A 21,494-nucleotide genomic window follows, 5' to 3' on the forward strand; every position below is an offset into this window, starting at 1 on the left:
AAATGTTTAGAGTACATACAGTATACAGTAGTACAGTGTATGTGTTATAAATAGAAATGGGTAAGCAAACAGTCAAGGCAGAACAAAAAGATCTTACAGTACATTAGCAGTCATCATTATGGGATAATCTGTATATAAATAGACTTGCATATAAAATGGGAGATTTCTGATTTATGTGTATTTGTACTGACCGTGCAAAAAATAATGTTTGGCTGTCAACAGTGCTTCATGAAAATAGCTCCCTTCCTTACCAATTAAAATTGCTTATACAGCACCCTCAGAATCCCTTTGCACTAATACTCTGTCACCATCAGATGTTTGTATTGATTATTTAAATGTGTCTGATTATTTAAATTTAAGGAGCGGATAGGTCAGTGGGTGAAGATTTAAAGAAAGGTCCTGCTCATTTGCGGTGGATTGACTCCTATAGATCTAGGGCTGCAGATGATTGACTGTATGTGATTGACGTGGGTGTTGACTGTCTGGTCAGCTGATTAAAAGCTATCTTTTAAACATTATTAAATCAAACTATCCATTCAGTTTCCTTTTTGTTTTGAACGAAGATGTTATTTTTTTCCCTGAGTTTTTTTCCTCACTAAGAATGAGGAACCCTAATATGAGTCATCACACTGGCTGTGCATCCATCAAGCTCACTTGATAATATCAGCCTTCGAAGAGATATGAAGAGATCTGATGGCTGTTATCAGCATGTCTGTTTTCTTTTTAGTTACTGTATTTCTGCTTTGAAATACCAAAGCTCCAGTACCTTACTTCCTACCAGCTGACAGTAATCTCTTGTAAAATAGCTTTGTGAGAAACAATCACAGATTTCATCATTTTCAGATTTTATTTTCTTCCATGGATCTACATTTACTACACATTCCTCAACTTCTCTATTTCATACTATGCACTGATATCTCCTATCATTTAGTTCCCAAATTGGTCTGTTTACCTCTGACGATAAAAGAGATTTCAGTTATATTACAAAGGATAATAGTTTTATACCAATATACTGTATGAGGGAGAATGTCAATGAAATATCAAAATTCCCATGTGAAGCCTTACTTTTGATGCCAGTATGTATGATATTATGCCAGATATATTTCTGTGGTTTGTGTGTTTCTGTCCTGAACTGTTTTCCACATAAACAAATGTACAGTAGTTCTTTATGTACTGTACAAATCACTCTGCTCCTACCCGTATGTTAAATGTCTTCTGGTATGGAATTGCTCTAGTACTCAATTTTGTGTTCTCAAATTGATTTTCATTGTGTTTCACTGTATTTTCATGTGGACACTTGGAAAATTCTGGATTTCAAGTCAGAAAAAAAAAAGTTGCCCCAATGTATATCTGGTGGGTTGGAGTCATTCATCCCAAATGAACGTTTCCTGACAAGCAGCTTCATTACGGAAAAAAATAAAATAATTTTTTCAACCTTACATTTATGTACATTTCAACACAACAGATGGTCTCTTAAGTGACTTAACTCAAGAGTGATTTGTTTTTATTGGGGGGCCCCTATTAAATTTAAATCAGTATAAAGGGTAGACTTGAGAAGGAGTATCACCGAGATCTAGCTTATTAAGGAGAAATGACTTTTCTGGGGAGCATAGTTTTAACTTTATTAAAACCAGAGCCGGCTTTCTGGGTTGTGCTCACTGATGGGCAGCACAGTGAAACCATAAAAATAAGAGAAGAAATAAAAACATCCCCTTGTAGATTTCTGCTGTAGTATTTTCTTAATTGTCGGTTGAGTTTTGGTATTTGGCAAAGGCTTGCACATAATATTTTTGCCACAAGTCAACCTCTGTTTGGTATTTTACAATGGCCAGGGAACTACAGGAAGTGTGGTGTAAACAGCAAGTATTCAGCATGCAAAGAACGAAAGCATCTGATTTCATAAATACAAGTACTTATGTTTTAACTATACTCAGGGGCCACTTTAACACAGCTCCTTATATGGATTTCATTCTGATGTTTTAATTATTATTTACAGCTGTGGGAATTTAGAATATACTTGTGAAAATGCAAAGTAGGTATATAGTCATTCAAGGTCTGGTGTTCTGCAAATATTTTAACACTTAGGTTGCCATTTACAGTATTTAAAGAGAAGGACAATCACTGCTTTCATGACTGCCTTTAGGATAATGCGCACATCACAGAATACCATACCGGTGAAAAGCCACATTTATTTCATTCAACTGAAAAGGCTTAAATTACTAAACACCACCTTTATTCAGGGCCCATTATACATATTTGCTCTAGGGCATTTAAAGAGGTGCATAATTAATGGTCACACACTACAGTTTCATAAAAGACCTTCTCCATGATCATAAAAAAAGTAAACTTATCAAGTTATCAACACTGATAACACATGTACAAATAAGAGACAGTTCCATGTTGAAAAGCAGAAAGAGGAACTGATGCAGAAAGAAAAACCAACTTGCAAGTAGACAGCTCAACAGCCAAAACATTGTGTTTCTTCTTTCTATTTTTCAGCTTGGTATTAAACTTGAACCTTTGAAGCCAACTCCCTCTGACACAACTCCCCTCTCAAACGTTATAAAATCTGTGCCATGCAGTGTGCAAGTTTAAATGCAGACATGGTTTAAAGACAGAAGAGATCAAATGAAATGCTGCACTGACCGGGGGGAGCTTTAGAATGAAGAAATTAGTTAATTTCCTTTGTTATTAGAACATAATCATAAGGAAACATACAGTGGTGTCTCAGTTCAGCCACATTGTTTTGAAGATATTGAACTCTAGTGAAATACCTTCTACCATGGACAGCATGATAACAGTATAAGTAATGCTTCTGCCTCGAACCTCTTGGGTCCTGGCTTTGATTCCACCTTATGTATGGAGCATGTTCTCTCTGTGTCCATGTGGGTTTTCCCTGCATACTTTGGTTTCCTCCCACTTCTCAAGACATGCTGACTAGATTAATGTGTGTCCCTAAATGTTCCCTATCTGTTTATGTATGTCCTGTCCTGGTGTTGTCCCACTTACTCACTGGATAGAAAGTGTAACCCTTATCCAGCATTGGCTGATTACTGATAATGATAGGGTGGATAGTTTCTCTCAAGTTCAGATCATTATTTTCTTCTGCAGGTTTCACAAAATATTAGTTTAAACTGTTTATTTCTTCCTGGCCTTTGGTAAACTAATGTGAACTGAGCCACGTTCAGGGACTCCTCCTGGTATATTTACGAAATGCAACTGTACCATCGTCGGCACCTTTTGTCTTTTGTAAATGATCAGGACAGGGGCAAAACTGAGGCAGCCCTTGCCACTCACAGGCACGTCATTCAGAACCTGCAAGCAAACCTCTCACGACTCACATCTCCGTGGCTTCTTTGAAATGCTCCATTACTAGAAAGCGAGAGAAATTCAGTCCAACATTAAACAAACCTTGTTATTGTGAAAAATGTCTTGGGCTTTATAATGGAAAAGGAATGTGTGTGGGGAAGTGTTTCTTTCACAGACCCCTCTTTCTAGGAAAACATCAAATTATTCATGTCAGAATCTTTTTCTTTGTTTTTCCTCCCTTTGCACACATATTCCCTCTGTTTACATCTTGGCCTATGAAAAGTAAGCTGAAGCTAAGTTCTCCTTTACGTCTCCCAGCAAATCCAAAACCGCGTGATTCTTTAAACTATTTTGACAGCTCTTCGTAGGAACTCCAGTGAGTACAGGGACTGTTTAATACAGTATGTTTTTCCTGTAAGCTGGGTTGACTGATATTTTACAACTGTGTTTTGCATTTCACAAGAGTGTACAAGTTCAACTAAGAAATGAGATACTAATGCAATACAGCATTTCACGAGAAGAAGAATTGTTTCACTCCACTTTTAATGCAGTAAATATAGATCTTAATCTGCAAAAGCTGATGTGTAGCACTGCACTTGGAAACATAAAGTTGAGAATATCTGCTATGGAATGAGAGCACTGCCTTTAGCTAAACTTAGGTGGATGAAAAGATTATCTGATAATGAATTCAAGTAAAACATAGTTTCCAGATGAAAAAAGCACCGTTTTATATTTTAAAATAAAAGCTTTTTATGTGCTTGTTAAAGATAATGCCAAGAAAAGAAAAATACAAATTATAAAAAGTGTAAAGGAATTCCTCAAATAAAGCCAGAACTTCTGTATATTTATGTACCTGTGTGCAATTTTAGATGAGGAGTATAAAACTAAACACTGCAGTTCACTATCAACGATAATTTGTTTATATCCAGATTCCAGCAAGGGCTATGGTCTTTTTTCTCCAAAGTAACAAGTAAAGGTTTAGTCCATGCTGAAAACATGTGTTTCATTTAGTTTCTTCTCTTTTCATTTTGGAATAAACCTTTTAATTGCTCCTTTGCAGCCTATGCATGCTGACACAGCTACCTACTTGAACATGGTCTTTTTTCTATCACTATTCATTGATATCAGAATGCAGTTTTTCTTTATTGGGGAAGACTCTGGACAAATCTACATTTAGAGGAGCTAAAAATTGAATGTGGTGTAGGGAGAATTCAAGACTAATATACTGTATACACAGTAAATAACAGCCACAGATTATGAGAAAATGAGAATGGGGAATACCTGTGGCTTAAAAAGGCAGGTGATCTAAGGATTAAAAGTAAGCTCCAAAAGGGCACATTTGAATAGTTTAAGGTCCAGAATCCCAACATGTCAATAAACATGCACTTATTTTATTTCTATTACATAGAGCACTGGTCAGATGTAGTACATTAACTTTAAATACATGGTTTTTAAAACGGCTGATTGTTATCCCTTGTATCCATTTAATAGAGTGGCTTGTCTGACATGTTGAGGTTTGGGGCAGATCTCCAGGGTTTTCCATCATACAGATTGATCTGCAAGTCTTGAAGGGCTTTTACCCTGGCCTGCCTGAGGTGTTTCCTAGAAATGTAACTGTAAAAAAAAAAATGTTAGACTTGGCTGAGGCTTTTGGAGCTCAAATAGTTTTGACCTCTCTATGGCTGCCTCTCTGCTGGCCCATGTCGGACTTGATTATAAAAAATTAAGAAGGAAAACCTGGCAACCGTTTTCTGTTTTTTTTTTTTTTCAATGTGATCACGCTGTAGTGAAATTTCACAAAATCACACTCGCGACTCGTGAGTGATTAAGGGAATGTTCTGTTCCCTTAGCTCAGCTGGGGAATGGAATGAAAGCAAAAACCCTCCCCCATCCCTATCTGACACATTTTGTATATACAGTATGGCCATAACGTCTTCAGTTTTATCCAGATTTTCGTGAAAAAGTATAAATTGTGAAATACAGAGTAGTAATCCTCCTGCTACTGTATGTGTTTTCTGGCTCTGATGTAACATACAGTGCACTGTATTGCAAATCAGGAGAATGACAGTTTCTGTGAGGGCATCTGACAACCTAATAAGGTCAGATAAAATAGGTTTGGTCAAGGAAGAACGTCTCTCTGCATTGGTTGGTCCTCTCTGTTGGTTGTTTCTTAGTAATAAATGATTCCATATTATTACAATACATCTTAAATGATTGTCTGCATTGCATTTGCCTTCAAGACCCTATTCATCTTTTTGGGTTAAGGTAGAATTAAAGATTGGCTAAAACTAACTGCTAAACATGTTTTCTTTTTTGTTAGATTGAGTAATATCATGAAATGTGCATCCCCACAATTTAATCATTATTATTGCAACATTTTATTGTTGTTGTTTTTTTTCTTTAAAGGTATATGTTAGTGTCTTTTGGCAGGTATGTGATGTGCAATCTTATGCTTAACAAGTCAATAGAATCACAAATCATGTCTGTCTATCTAGGTGGTCAAACAATTTAAAAAAAACAATGGATAAATCAAACTGTTATCTGGCTGTAAAGCTCTGTGCAAGAACATAAGTCATGAACTGATAAGATTGTGCCAGCACTGTATGTTAGATGATCAGGCAATTAGCCTTCTTGTTGTTTCTTACCAAAAAAGGTAGAGTAGTGTTTCAGACTGTTCAGCTTTTTATGGATTGCCATTGTGTACACTGTTATTTTATGTTTAACATTTACATGTGGACCTTATAGCTCAAAGGTTATATGAGCTGATGTAACAGGAAAAAAAAACAGACAGATGAAAACAGTCCAGACCTTTTATTAATGGACCAAGTGAACCGTGACATTTTAAACAGACTGTCAGTCAGTCCCTGGCATCAAAAAGGTTAACAGTGCTTGTAACAAACACTGATTCACAATATTTCCAGTACAAATCAATATTTGTGGTATCAATCTGGGCATCTAGCTGCTGGTTTGGAATGGATTTTTTTGGGGGGGGGCTTACAGACACATTCTTCATAGGACTAACAAGGGGCTCAACGAGTAAAATTTCTCACTGGCTAAACTTTAGCACCCAGAAGCTACTGATTCAATCTACTGTAGGACATATCACTGGCCAGCTGTGACCAGGATTCCTCTAGTGGCAGTATACTGTGAGCCAATTGCCACAAATGCTGGGTGAGCTTTGGTCAAACAGGAATCACTCCGTGAAAAAATGACTTCTGGAATTGCCTGGGCACCTGTAAGCATAGAGTGGGAGATGTGGCATTTCCCCAATTGGCACTCTCTCTTCTGTAAGGCTCCACTTTGACAGGTGGGCATATTGGTGAATGTAATACTCTCTAAATTAAACAGGGTTGGTAGTATTAAGTGTAGCTAGTAATTAAATTGTTGATTCTTTCCAATAATGAATTGGATGGATATATAATACAAAAGTTATTGGTAGAAAGTGGTTCAAAATTTGAATATAAACAACTTACTGGTCATTGAAGATATACGCATTTTAATCCCCTGTAGTTGTGAATTTCCTTCATTGACGGACATTTACAAAGGTTGAGGTTACAGTAAAAGTCACCTATACCTATACACATACAGTTCAATACTGTCCTCAGAGAACAAGCCCATATCATTTGCACTTGAAAGGCTTTGTATAAAAGTGTGAAAATGTCGGAAAATGCAAACATATACTGTACAGTATATTGAAAAACTCCATGTGTCACCTGAAGAAGGCTCCACAGCCGAAATGTTGTCTCTTCTTTTCAGCATGGAATAAACCTTTCCTTGTTCCGTTGCAGCTACTGTACCTACTTACAGTATACTGAAAAATGTTTGTATAAAGGATGTATTACACATTTTGTAGCGCTCATTCAGTATTGAAAACCTACAGGAGTGACTCTGACAGTCAGAAGAACAGTACCTCTGGAATTTTCCATCCCTTGGACAGTGATCACACAGTGTGCATTCTGACAGTGCATTCTGATGTCTTTTTCCTTTTCGCTAGGGGAGGTGATGAGCTTTGCTGACGACCTGCTGTCGGGATTGGGCTCGTCCTGCGTGGTGGCTGGAAAGCGACATGGGGATCACATCCACTCCACCATCTACTCATTGGTCTTCAAGTGCCTGGAACCCGATAGCCTATATAAGTAAGTCCCGCTGAGCTCTCGGGAATTTGCCAGATGGAGATTGGAGAGATTTTTTGGAAGTCCAATGCAGGAAAAAAAAAGTTATACATCATCTATTTCTTTTAAGTAAAAAAATAAAATGACAGTATATGCAAAATTATATCTGGATATGATGTTCACAGATGTGAACAAAGATGGGCTCCTTCAAATAAATCAATTTGAAGAGTTTTGAGGCTACAGCCTGTGCTGAGATGGTCATAAACAGTTCAATTTTCTATAATTCAGTAACTTGACCATTATAAATAATAGTTTTTTTTTCTTCATTTAAGGACCTTTCTTTTGCAATATGCAGAGATTGCAAGGCATGGCTATGGCATATTTTTCTCATCAAATGAGGTCTTGTTTTGTCTCTCGTTAGGCTCTGTGTGTCATTCTTGTTGTTTCTGGTTCAACTCCAGAGTGGTCCTACTTGTCCGATAGAGTTTTCATTTTGTCAAAAACAAAACCATAACCCATCGACCTGGTAGATATCATTTCAGAAAAGCCATTATTTTTTTGTCCATGAGCTACAGCTCAAAAGTATGAAATGGGAATCATCATAGTGATGGATGGAAGAGAATCCAAGAGACCTGTCTTCTGGAGTTTTGTGTAGAAGGAGATGCAGTCCCATTTTAAAAAATATATTTTTTCTTTCTTTTTACTTTACAAAACAAGGACAGATGAGAACCGATCATTTTGTGATTGTGTACCATGTTCAGAGGTGTAACAATGGCATTTGGAACAAAGATGCAGATTGAAAAGAGAGAGACTGAAAGACTGCAGTTTGATCAACGGTCTAGACAGTAGAGGAACAGACTTCGATTTTGACATGAGCACAATAATTGTATTAATCTAACTGTAAGGGTTTGTGGATTACTGATTACAACTTAAAAAAACTGTCTTTTTGTTTAGATTTTGTATTGTAAATGTCACAACTGCAAAATAATAGATGTGTGCACAAAAATAAGTTTGCTTTTTAAAATGCAATTCAAAAATCAGATTTCATGGCCTTATATAACTAAATGTGGGGAATGTCTCTGGTGTAGAACTGGCTATGTTACCACACTGACTCTGGAACATGTCTCTCAGATAGTGATTAACTTGATTTCAGTGTACAGTTAGCCATTTAGCAATGCTAAATACTCATTAAGCAGATTTTTTTACCAACTTTACAAAAAATACTGGAATGCTTTTCAAAAAGCTATGTTGCAATCTGTTCAAAAGCGCAAAATACTTCACATACAGAAAAGAAGGAATGCTAATGCATCATCTCCTTCTCACATCGTGATCGATTTTCCTGGTTTTTGGAACTTGAGTGATGTACATATTTGCTCTGAAAATAATTCACTGCAGGTCTGCCAGAAAAAAAAAATGTTTTAACACAAGGAATCAGATTTATGCTTATAATCACTGACAAAGAAATTATCATTCCTTGAGCTCTATTCTTGCATTACTACTGAGGACCACACATTACCAAACACCCTCTTGTGCACTGTACAGAATGTAATGGAACTAGCAAACTAAATGCCAATGAAAGCTGTTGGCTATCCTAGTAAGGCCCATGGCGTGCTTTTATTGGTGTGGTACAATGCACGGCAGACTATACAGCTGAAAACAATGGATCGCTTCCTGCATAGACACACCAGCACTTCATAAAAACCCATAAAAGGCAGCTGATGCTGGACTCCAGAAGAAAAAGCAGGGTCTTCTCGATGTGTTCTGTTTACCCCAGTTGAACTTGAGCTAAGTGCTTGTCTAACACCTCAGGCTGTGAGTCTGTTGTTTGAAATTGCCAAGACCAGAGAAATGTGCAAGGAAAACAGTACTATAAGAAACAGAATTTGAGCCTCGGAAGCCAAAATTTAAAACATGTAGGAGTTTGTGATACCGCTTCAAGCATTTTTTTTGTTTAATAACATTTCACTTGTAATAATTGAAAACATGTTTGCATCAAGCGCAGCAATTCTTTTTTTTTATTTTGGCCTCAATATCAACAGAAGTGACAAATCTGGCATTTTTTTGTGATGATATAAATCATCAAATCGTTCGTTAATAATATGCATCTCAAAAGGCCAAAGGAGTTTGAAACAGTACAGCCCTGGATTTACGAGCATGTTATGTTATGTGACTTTCAAAGGATGCTTCAAACATTACTTGCTGGAAAGACATTCAGTTCCATCTTCCAGCTGGATGGTGAGATAGTGTCTTATTATGTGTTCTTCAGATTCTGTCTTCAAACTCTTTGAGAATACCCATGCATTCTGGAGCAAGAATAGGAAAAGAGCTGAGGGGGCAATGATTTTTTGCTGCCATTCAAATAAAAAAAAAAAATTGTGTGGCTCTTATTTTTGTCAGGAGACATGAAAAGCATGGTTTACAAGTGACAGCAGAAAAAATAAAACAACACAGTTGCAATAGGCAATATGCTATATTCCTTTATACTGTACCTATCACAGTGTTGTAGAACTTTCCAGAAGTTCTACAGCGTGACAGTTGTACCATTGTACCCAAGAGGGTAAAGCTGAGGCGGGACTCTTTCTGTCTGCTCAACAGGGATTGGCTTGGGCTCAGCTCATGTTTTTTTTCCCCCCTTGGGGGCACAGACCCCCTAGTGAATCCCAAGGCAAGATCAGGAGTTCACATTCCTTTCTGCTCAATTACGTTTCCCATTCCTATTACATAAGGGATGGACCACCATAAGATTTTTTGCACACCGTTTCAAACAATAAGCTTGAACTTCAGTTATAACAATGTCATTGTAGGACTTGAAGACAACATCATCTGTTCATTTCTACCATTCTCCTTCTAACGTTGACAGGTTTGCAGACTTACAGTACATTCCTTGGCTCTGAATGTTCCTGTCCAACAGTGCTACAGTAGATGGAGTAGAGACTGGAGTTCTGTGCAAGTGTGGTGACCTTCCAGTGTTTTGTCTTCTGCAGAAGCAAAGTATTTTTAGGTTCTTCAGTTGTTTCCAAACATGTCCTCACCTTTGACATTGGCAGGGGTTTAAGCATCTTCCACTCACAGAGCCTAAACAACCTTTCACGCTTCAGTCAGAGGTGTCGCTAGTGGCTTTCATTTGCCCGTGCCAGTGAAGCACCCGTATTCATGCCAAACCCTCTGTAATACAGAAGCTGTACAAAAGGAATCACAGACCTCATGGACAGGTTTTTTCAGCCTTGCCCCAGCTGTGTCACATTTCTCATGCTCCATCAGAATTGCTGGGTGACCTGAACATAGTCTTGGCACAGTAGCACCTTCTAAACTGTATAACACCCTCGACAATGTTTAATTAGGAGGTTTTCAGGCAGTATTTCTAAGGATTTTCTAAATTCAAAAAGTAGTCTGAATACTTTGTTGAACTTTAGTATAACTGCCCAGTATGAAAAAAATGGGGATGTCTAATGTTTCCAAGGTTTTATATGGTATATATAAAACCATTATTTAAGTAATGCTTACACATGCCTCACGGCATCATTTTTATTGTTATTATCATTGTCATAAATTTCGAGCAGATTTTTTGTATTGAGAATTTAACTGCCTCCTGATGTGTCAGCCACTTGACTGTAAATCTTACCCACTGAGCATCCAACTCACTGAAGAACATTGGCTTTTAATTCTGAATGTCACGGCATTTCTAATTTGAAACATTTCATATTTTCGTATCGGTACAGACTCCTCCTTTGGGGATTCGCAAAGGAAATCGAGCACAGCATCGCATATCGACAGCTTTCTGGAGAATTGAAATCTCTTGCCTTTTTAGTCTGACAAATATCCTCAGCCTGTTTTGTTTGACCCTGATTGTTTCATTGGCTTTGCCCGAACATTTAGCCAAGCAATAATAGGATACAATATGGGAGCCAGCCACTGCACAGTACAGCACTACTATTGTAGAAAGTTTAATAAGAATTGCAATGTACTGTATGACACTAGACTTAGTATGTATGACCTAGTTACCTTGTCCTATTTAGACTTCTTTTGAATGTACAAACTCAACATATTTTTGTTTTTTTAGGAATTAATGGTTAAGAAACAAAATAGACTTGTGTGACTACCCAGCACAGGTAATAATAGCAACAATGGTAACAACATTAATGGTAACAAAACCTTTGGGGAACCTCAGATGTTAACTGGTGATTTCATTCTCCAGTCAAGCAGGATTTAGGCTTAAGCAGTGGCTCAGTACTTGTAGGTGGAGAAAGCAGGGTCATTTCTCCCAGGTATTCTGTACTTATAGATTAATAAATCCTCACAAAGGAAATTAGGGTTGATTGACAAAAGAGGTACTGTAGCTGGCTAATAGTTAAATCAAAACATCCATTTTACAGTATGAAATTATATACGAAATAATCAGGTCAGTCCAGACGCCACCTTATGTACAAACAGTTTATAAACGCTAAATTACAACACCCCTTCTGTTCAGGAAATATAGAGTAAAATATACTTTTCCTTAATCTCCAGTGATCTAGCTGGTGGTGGAATCACGAACTGGGAATAGTTTAAAAGATGTTTATTATTCAAATAGGCATATAAGCAAAACGTCAGACACACTCCAAAAATTAAAGACCACTATTAAAATAGGAGTGAGCACTATTCTTATACTAATAGTATAATATAATAGTCAATATATTGAGTAGTGGACAGTAGTAGTAGTGAGTAGTATAAAATCAGAGTCTTAGATTTTCTGTTAGATCTAAAAGGTCAGATACAGTAGCTCTTTAAAACATAGACCCTTTCCCTAAGTTTACTTCATTTTCCTTCTGTGCTAAACACCTGATTTCATTTTATCAAGTTCAAGTTGAACTGCTGTGTTATACAGTAGGTCATAACTCACCTTTTCTTGTGTCTTCTTCTGATACCCCATTCCTTGCATTTTAAGTATACAATAAGGTGAAACGGGCTGCTGGACATCTTATGGAAATTTCCTTTCTGATACATGGTTCAGCCAGCTGGTCTCCACTCAACATTCCACTGCAGCTGTGCAAACATCTCAATAGTCTTCTATCCTGTCCCAGACATACTTGTGTCTGGGGTGGTGATAGTTCCTTTCTAAGAGATGGGTCAGTAGTTATTATAGGCATTTTAAATAACCTAGTATGCAACAATATAATTAATATTTTCTTGGGGGATAAAGTTTCATCAAGCTTGTGATAATTTTGTAGAGCAAAGAGGATGAATTGATTGATCTAGGTGCAGAGGATACTACATATTCAATGAGAAACAGAGGAAACATTTTTTAGGCTATGATCTATTATGGTGTTCTATAGCAACACTGAGCAACAGGTCACCTTCCACCTTCATCTGATAGGATATCATTTTCCAGTCATTTGCTTAATGTGCAAGAAAACTATTAGAGCGCAGAGCAGCGTGACTAACCAACTGTAAGTTTGTAAAACATGTTTGTATACCCACATCTCTGATATGCCACAGGAAAGCATTAGCCTCTTCCGACAGGGTTTATGGCAACAGTAAATGCCTCACAGAACAGAAGACATTTAGCCTGCTATTAAACACAGGGTATAATCCATTATAACACCAGCCACTGTGAAACACTGATCCCATGGTCTGGCAGGTGCCTGTGAGTGTTCAGTTTTATGACTTACAACAGTGTAGGGCTGATGGTGTGGTTGGCCTACCAGTCTATACATGCTTCATCTCTCCAGTACTAGCACAGGGGTGTTGTAACTCAGAGGAGTTACAGTACAAAGAGTTGGCATTAGAAAGGTCACACCAAATATAATATTTTTTTCTAGCCTTGAGGAAAACCTATGATTGGTTACGGTACTTTTTCAATTTTAAAAATGCTGTTTTATAAGATGCGGGAACTGGACTGCATACTATGAGCAGGTGATCTTGAATCCTAAATACATAGATCGCTTCTCCCTCAGGCTCAGTAATGGCTATGCCCCTTGGTGGTTTTTGGATTTGACACGCAAAAACAATTACTTTGGGAGGAGTACAAAATCCCATTAAACAAATGTTTATCTATTTCAGGTTTTAAAAGCTATTGACTTGTAAGTTAAGCCACCACCGTGTACTGGAAATTTCATCCTTATTCTTAGAGAGATATCAGATATACAAGTAGAATGAAATAAATTCTGTTTTCCTTGCTTCAGCATCATGCCTTTTATCAGGGTCATCAACTTGGTGGAATGGCTAGACTACTGTTTAGTTTTCTGTTCCTGTTTCAGAAAACAGAAATCCTGGTCCAAATTTACTCCTTTATTTGTGGAATTATGATGTATAATCACATATTTACCTTTATGTTTTGAAATTTAAGGGGAACCACTGAAAAACATTACGTTTTTCTGTTTCCAAGTCAAACTGCCTTCAAACACATTGCCATCAATGAAAGTACTGTAATCCCCTGGCTTTTCTCTTCCTCCTTATGGCCACACTCATGAACCACAGACAGTCTCACTGACCCCTGTAATTAATTCCAGTACATTAGTCAACACTCAGTTTTATTTAATTTTCACTTAAGAAACTATTGTCATTTATGTCCATATGATTATGCAGAATTCATCAGCAAAACTCTGACAAAGTGTTATAAGATGTTTTAACTAATGATACGGTATATATTTAGAACTTTATTATTTAACTTTGTGGGTGGAATTCTTTAAATCCCAGCCTTCAGAGGAACATTTGTTTACTCTTGCGATTCAAAAGAAACCTTAACTACAGGATGTTTTAAATAGCACTGATTGTACTCTTTTTATTTCTACAGTATATGTTTAAATGGCAAAAACATCAGCAAAATACTATGCAAAAGGAGCAATGAAATTTAAAATAATATCTATTGGCTTTACAGGTGAAAATGGAATATACAAAGGAATCCAGTTTTCTGAAGCATTTAATTTTACTTCTTCATTTCATTAAAAAGAGAAAGGCATCAGCTTGGTAGAGTTTAGTCACTCTGCTCCTGTGGGGCTGATGGAGAAAATGTTATTTACACTTATAAAAGTTTTATTCAGTAATACAACCCCCCTCCCCACCAGTATTACGTTCGTAGTCAGAGCCTCTGGGAATCATCTCAGCTCCACCTCTCCACCCCTTTCATAAGCCATTCCACTTCACTGTGAACAATGACAAAAACAAACAGAAGGGCTTACAAGCATAGTCTGGAGAGAGCCCAGCTCACTGGGGACAGAGGAACACACACTAACTGGCTTGGTCTTCAAAGACCTTGCAGGAACATATATTCATATATTTTGGATAAGCGTTTTGTTATATTGGAAAATTTACTGACAATGTCTATGAAGTATTTTAATCATATCTTATCTTATACAGTGTATCTCCCCCCAAAGACACATATGCATTCGTTTTAGGGAATGGAAAGATCAGAACCTCAGATTGCAAATATGATTCAGCCTGATAAGATGGCTGATGTGTACTGTACATATAATGCGTATTGTGAGGCCACAGAGCCTACCTTCACTTAAAGGTGTGATCCAGGCAAGTCCACAGTGACTGACATGCAATTACAGTCTATTGGGGAACTTTTCGTGCAGGTTTGCCCCTATCACGTTTTCTCCTCCGAGAGTAGTGTTCACTCGCGCCCCCTTATTGGTGTAACTAGGTACAAGGTGTACACTTACGAGGTGTAATAACCACGTTTGTTTTTGCTCACTCCATTAAAGCTATTTCACTCACTTAGTTACTCGGCTCGTGGACACTCGGTCTCCGAGTCCCATAGTCATTGCACATTTTTCTATCCTTACTGCTTTTCGGGAACCTTCCACTACTCTCAACTACCCTTTACTAGGGTAGTTGCTCCTGTTCTTTGCTGTCTGTCTTCTGTCTAGGAGTCTCCAAATCTGGAGTCCAGTCCTACTCCCGGAGCCTCCCTCTCCCTGATGTTCCTCTCTCTCCATGGATACTGTCTCCCTCACTTTCTACCTGTCAGCCCTCCGACTTCCAGTTCTGTTTCCAGCCACTGACATCTCTACGATATACCACCTGGCTGGGCCCCACAACTCTCTCTCCAGTGCCTCAATCTCACACTCACATCCTCCCAATGCCTCATCCTCGTGGCCCAAGCTGTGACTTGCAGCTGCCAGTGCATCTCTCTCTTGTGCCCAGCCACCACTGCCTTTACTCACAGCTACCACGTTGCCAGCCAAATATGTCCCTTTTTCCACTACTCAATACCTTGTTTTGCCAGGGTGAGGGCCCCTTTACCGCACTTCTGCTCGCCTGACATCTTTTACACATTAGTCACAGCTTCCAGCACTCTGTTAAATGTCCACGGTTGTTGTCTCTACTGAACTCACACATACAGCGTCTGGAGCATACTCCCCGTGCCCATACCTCGTTGTCTTCTCACATACATGCTGGGAAGTATCCACCTGCCAATATACAGTACATGTATTATTCTGCTGTGCTTCAGCACATGGTAGGCGGACAGGTTAATCTACAGACACTGGCACCTCACTTACTCTGCTGTACCAGGTCAAGTGCTCACTATCATGCATATTAAATGGGAGACCTGATCTTACATCTTCTCAGCCCTGAAGTTAACCTGGGACTAACAGCTGGTTTTGTTCTTCCTGCTGGGAAGTATCCTACCTGCGCTTATAGAACCGTCCACGTTTGTGACTTGTTAGATTATAAACTTCTTTCAGCTGAGGACACATAGCAAAGCATGCTTCTCTAACATATCAATATATATGCATATGTATATACAGTATATAGTGTCTTGCAAAAGTATTCACCCCCTTCCACTCATGTCCCATTTAATTGACTTGCAGATGACTTAAAAATGAATATTTGAATGTTCAAACTCAACACATATGCGTGAAAGAAGTTAAATGTTAACAAAAACTACAAAGGTAAGAAAATCCTAAAAAAAAAAATGTTGATTGCATAACTGTGCACTTGTTTGAGTTAATATGTGGTGGAAGCACCATTGACATCAATTACAGCTGTGAGTCTTTTTCATTAAGGTTTTACCAGCTTTGTACAGTGGGTTGGCACAGTTTCCTCCCTTTCCATTATGCAGACTTGCTTAATCACTTTCAAGTTAGCTGGGAGCATTGAATCAAGGCACAGAAATTTTCAAGCCTTGCCAGAGATTTTGTCTTGACTTGAAATCACAGATGACAGAGCCCCTGAAGGATATTCACGTTTTTCTTGTTAAGTCACTCCAGTGTAGTTCTAACCTTGTATTTTAGATCTTTGTCCTGTTTTGAGGTGAATTTACACTCCAATATTAAGTCTCCAGCAGACTGAAGTGGGATCTCTCTAACATTTGCCTATATGTTGCTCCATGCTTTTTTCCCTTGAAAAGGTTCCCAGTCCCTGCAGATGAAAAGCAGCCCCATAATTTAATCCTCCTGCCACCATGGTTGAGAGCAGGCATGGTGTTGGCTGGATTTGTGCCAGACGTGATACTTTGACTAGTCAGAGCCAATAGATATTCAGACCAAATAGTTTTGATTTTGTCTCATCTGACCATAAAACCTTTTGCCACATGTTTGCAGTATTATTTAAATGCTTTTTTTTTTCTTAAAAGCTGCATTTGGATTTTGACATTTCAATACAGCTTTATGGAGTGATGACATTGTTGACCTATTAATATGACCCATGGACATGTTCTCCCTTCTTAGCTTTTGATCTCTGCAACTTTTTCATAGACATTGTTGCCCTCATGTTGGCATTGGTAACCATTTTTTTTCTTCCTTGGCTGTTCTGTTGGACAGATCGGGTATAGGTAGTGTGAGGGTACAGTGTGCCTTCTACATCTTCATGAATAATCTCCGTGCTCAAAGGTATATTCAAAAAGGAGACTCTCTGGCACACCATGACCTTTCAGTGTTCTGATGAAGGATTTTAACCAAATCCTCTAGAGATTATATGCAGGAGTTTAAAAAAAAAACATATTAAACTGTAAGCAATTATATTTAGGAATGATAATATACTACGCTTTAGATTTGAAAGGAATCTCAAATAAGGGAGTTTTATATGAGAACAATTCATTTTGGGGTCAAAATGCCAGGACAGAATGTGAGATGTGAGAATTTTAGGTGTCATTATTAAACAGCTTGACTTTATGCACTCTCCTGGGTGCCCATGCCTTGATCTCTGTTCAATCAAGATATGACCTGATCTTAGGCTGGAAAAATCTGTGTTGTGCTAATGTTCACTATGGTCATCTGCAGCCCATTTACAAGACGTTTCCATGCTGTTGTGGTATCTGGTGGCTGTTTTGTGCAGATTGTGCAGTTCTCTTGTAAAGGGCCTGATTCAAGTCCAGTCATTCATGCTGCTGCCAACGGATTTGTGGACTGATCTGCTTTAACACTGAACATTCCAGGCAAGATCTCACTACTTTAACCCCAGTTAGGGCGATCTGTCTCTCTAACAGAGAACGTGACAGAGACAATCACCTGCACAGCACCTGCTTCTTGAAAATCAGCACTTTCCTGGCAGTCCTGGGTAGCAGATTAATCAGTGGAACATCTTAGTGTGTTTGACCTTTCCTTGAGCCTCTTTTTTGGCTTGGTAATAAATAGTGGTGTGTTTTATCCCATCCTACTACAGAGGCTCTCATTTATCATACAGGAAGAAAATAGTATCTCATGTGCTCCTTCACTGTGACTCGATTTCCATAAATTCCCTTAGCATAAGTGGTATTTCATATCTACTCTACTAAGATTTATTCTTTAACTTGTTAATTGCCGCAACCTGAAAATCCAGGTAATGCTGCTTTAATAATACTTTAAAACCAACTAAAGCACAGAGATGTCCCCCAGTGTAAACTAATAAGATCAAACTCTTGTGGGGCATGCTACATCTTAAAAAGATCCTGTGGTTATTATTTTATAATTGATGCTGATGTTTTTTTTGTTGTTGTTTTTTTTTTGGTAGTTTTTTTATGCAGATGGTTTGTATTAGGCTTACATTTTTGGCTTACCAGAGTGGAAGTGGTTAACTGATGAATTGTTGTTGAATTTGGTGTTGGATTTAGCAGTGGGAAAAGTAATGACTGTGAATGAATGAGATCAAAAGAAGCGATATGTTTTGTTTTGTTTTTCAAATGCTCATGCTGGACAGTGATTAGTGGACTTCCTCTGGCTACGCTTGACTGGCTTTGTCAGGGAAGAGAACAATGGAAGATGTCTCTTATTCTTCTGCCAGGTCCCTAGAGAGGAACTTACAGAAACTGAGTCCTAACTTTTCAGTTATCACGGTTATACTCTTTCAGTCTTGAACTGACTCACAAGAACAAAGAGGCAACCTAACAATTCAAGTCAAGCACCTGAGGAAAGTCGACCAGCTGTGAGTTGTGAATTGTATTCGTTTGTGCTTTACCGAAGTTAATACACATACCGAAATACAGTATTCTCTGCAGTGTGTTTGAATGGCTAACCCTCCAAAAATAGGAGTCACTACATTGTATTCTAGAGCATCAGTTACGTTTCCTCAAATCTTGAAATACCTTGCTTTGGCCCAGAGACATGCACTAAAATCATCATGGTATAAATCATGGAATCATGGAATAAATCATTTGTTAATCATTATTCTAATAGTGATTGCAATCTCCTGTGTGAAAATACTGTACTTCGCCACTCTGAGGGTTTGCAGCATTAAAACAGTGTTCGTCTTCCAGAGATCTTCCCGGAAGAAACACTTTTAAGGGGTATCCAATAAAATTATTATTCCAGAACTGTTACTGCTGTCACGTGATCACTTTGTTCTGGCTTCTTGGCTATCCTGTCAAACTTCAATGCAAAAGTTCTCCAAAGGTTAAGCGTGCCAGGCAAGGGTTTATGAAGCCATAGATCACCACTGTTGGAATCATTTATGTAAAGCAGTTTCAAGAGGAGCTCTCAAACTATCAATCAGACCTCTGAGACCTACACCATAACATCTCCCAGGATTATATTTCAGTGAACTAGTAAAATCTGTCATCCTTCCTGGGATTGCAGTGTTATCTCTTTTATCTGAACATGTTGTGACAAAGTTAAAGAGGTGAAAAAAAACTGAACTAAAGTGATCCTAATCTTTAGCAACTCACTGTGCTTTATAATATTTTTTTCCAAAGGGTTCTTAATTTTACGATTCAGTTTTTTAAAAATGATTTTGGTCTGAAAAAAGCCCCCCAAATGAAATTATTGTGTATCCCCACTTGTCCTGAGGCAGTACCGCAGTTTCAGTTGCTTAAGCTTTTTGAGAATCTATCAGAACAGACAAGGCAATGTTCATGTTTCTGATCTTCTTCTTCAGCTTGAATGCATCTCATGTCATAATATTCCTTTAACATGCTTTTCTTATGCGCTTTACTTAACTGCCTGGTTTTTCATGTCTTTGTGGCACCATTCCTTTCAAGAAGATATAAATAGGCATTCAGTACTGGAGGTACTGACCTAAATATAGCATTATGAATACTTAAAAGGAAGCTTCACTGTGTTTAATATTGTCTTTCGCAAATCAAGCGTATGAGATCATCTTTTTTAGAATACTCTTATTTTAGTATCCTACATCAGAAACAAAATATTGTAAAAAGTTTTTTTTTCACACATACATATTCTATTTAGTATAAGCTAGAAAAGAAGCAAAAGACAAGATATACTATCGGTATTCAAAAGAGCATAAAAAAAAATAACCAAACAGATATTTGGGTTAACAGCTTTTCCAGAATCTCATTGCCATTGCCAAATTATGCCTTACAGACTTTATTTTGTCATTCTAATAACTTCCTGTGCCCCCTTGACCTGCTTTTTGTCCAGGTTTAATTTCTTTTTAGAAAAGCTCTGGGACATCATCCCCAGCAACGTTTCTTTTTTTATTAAAAACTAAATCATGTATGTGCCCCTTATTCGCAAATTTTACATTTTGGGAAACAATTCAGTTTTTGTCTGCAGTTTATATTTAGTCAATATATATTTAACACCTGTCGGTACTGAACAAAACACTTCCCAAAAACATTCTACCCTTTCAACTGAACCGAAATGCCCTTTATTTCAGAATGTAATCTTATCTCCTGTTCACTCCCCTGAAATATGAAATGCCAACCGGGAAATTATTAGTGTCAGCAGTTATTGGGCCCATTTTGCTTCCTTATTCTTAAAATAGAATCTTTGCACCCCAGCGTGTTACTGTACATTCTGTGAAGATCAGACCTAGAGTGCTACACAACTGTGGGAAAGGAGGCGCGACATAAGGAGAACAATATCTGTGCAAGTGTAAGAAACCCCGGCACCTTTATCGGGTTGAACCCCGCTGTTTTAACCTTGTTCCTTTTTGATAATCTTCAATTTACGTAAAGTATTACGTCTGTGGGCAAACTTTTTACAGAGCAATTCTAGTCTCTATTATCTCAGCTAGATAATTTTTCCAGTAGGTTTTTGGTTTACTTTAGCTTTTTCCAAGGTTGCCAGCCAAATATTTCCATTCCAGCATGGTGCTATCTGTCTATTCGTGGGGGCTGTTTTTTATATTAATGGCTATCCCCTTCCCTAGACACAATGTGTGTAGTAAACCTTTCATGTACTTCTGGGAAAACACTTTACCTTCTTGAACCCCAGGGAGCAATCAAAGTATGCCCAAGGTATCAAGGTATGCAATTGTATCTGATCATCCTTAAGCTTAAATTAGCATTTAATGGAGATATTCATCTGGTTCACATCATTGTGACTGAAACATTTTTTTTTTTTTTTACTGGAGACACAGTTTCTAGTTGATGTGCATATCACAAAAATGTTCTTCGTAGTATTGCATAAGTAAATGTAGACTTAAGTAGTCTCTCTTTGGTCTCTGTTATAAAAAGTTGATTTTTTTCAGTTACTGCATTTTTTTAAATTAAAACTGTAAATGACACTGCTTTACCCAAATGGTGTGGGAATGTGGAACAATCAACTGAACTATATTATCTTAACTGATGCCTTCACTTCCTTCATAAGAGAGCAGGTCCCAATCCTCAGATCAGTTACCTACTGAATACGTTTATAAACTCCTCTTTTTACAAACTCTCCTTCCCTAATGTTTCATGAATGAGGTTTTTGTGGATACACAGTTTCTCCTTTC

General features: G+C 37.8%; 1 protein-coding gene across 4 annotated transcripts in view; it reads left to right on the forward strand.

The window, feature by feature from the left end:
• LOC102686174 (astrotactin-2) overlaps window positions 1-21,494 on the forward strand; it is a 627,894-nt gene that overhangs the window by 541,365 nt on the left and 65,035 nt on the right. For all 4 annotated transcript variants that reach the window (XM_069183294.1, XM_015367152.2, XM_015367153.2 and 1 more), the window contains one exon: window positions 7,304-7,445. In XM_069183294.1, the coding sequence (XP_069039395.1) occupies window positions 7,304-7,445 (142 nt within the window). The remainder of the gene's footprint in view (window positions 1-7,303; window positions 7,446-21,494) is intronic.

The sequence above is a fragment of the Lepisosteus oculatus genome, chromosome 24 (genome assembly GCF_040954835.1).
Source record: "Lepisosteus oculatus isolate fLepOcu1 chromosome 24, fLepOcu1.hap2, whole genome shotgun sequence".
Classification (NCBI taxonomy): Eukaryota; Metazoa; Chordata; class Actinopteri; order Semionotiformes; family Lepisosteidae; genus Lepisosteus; species Lepisosteus oculatus.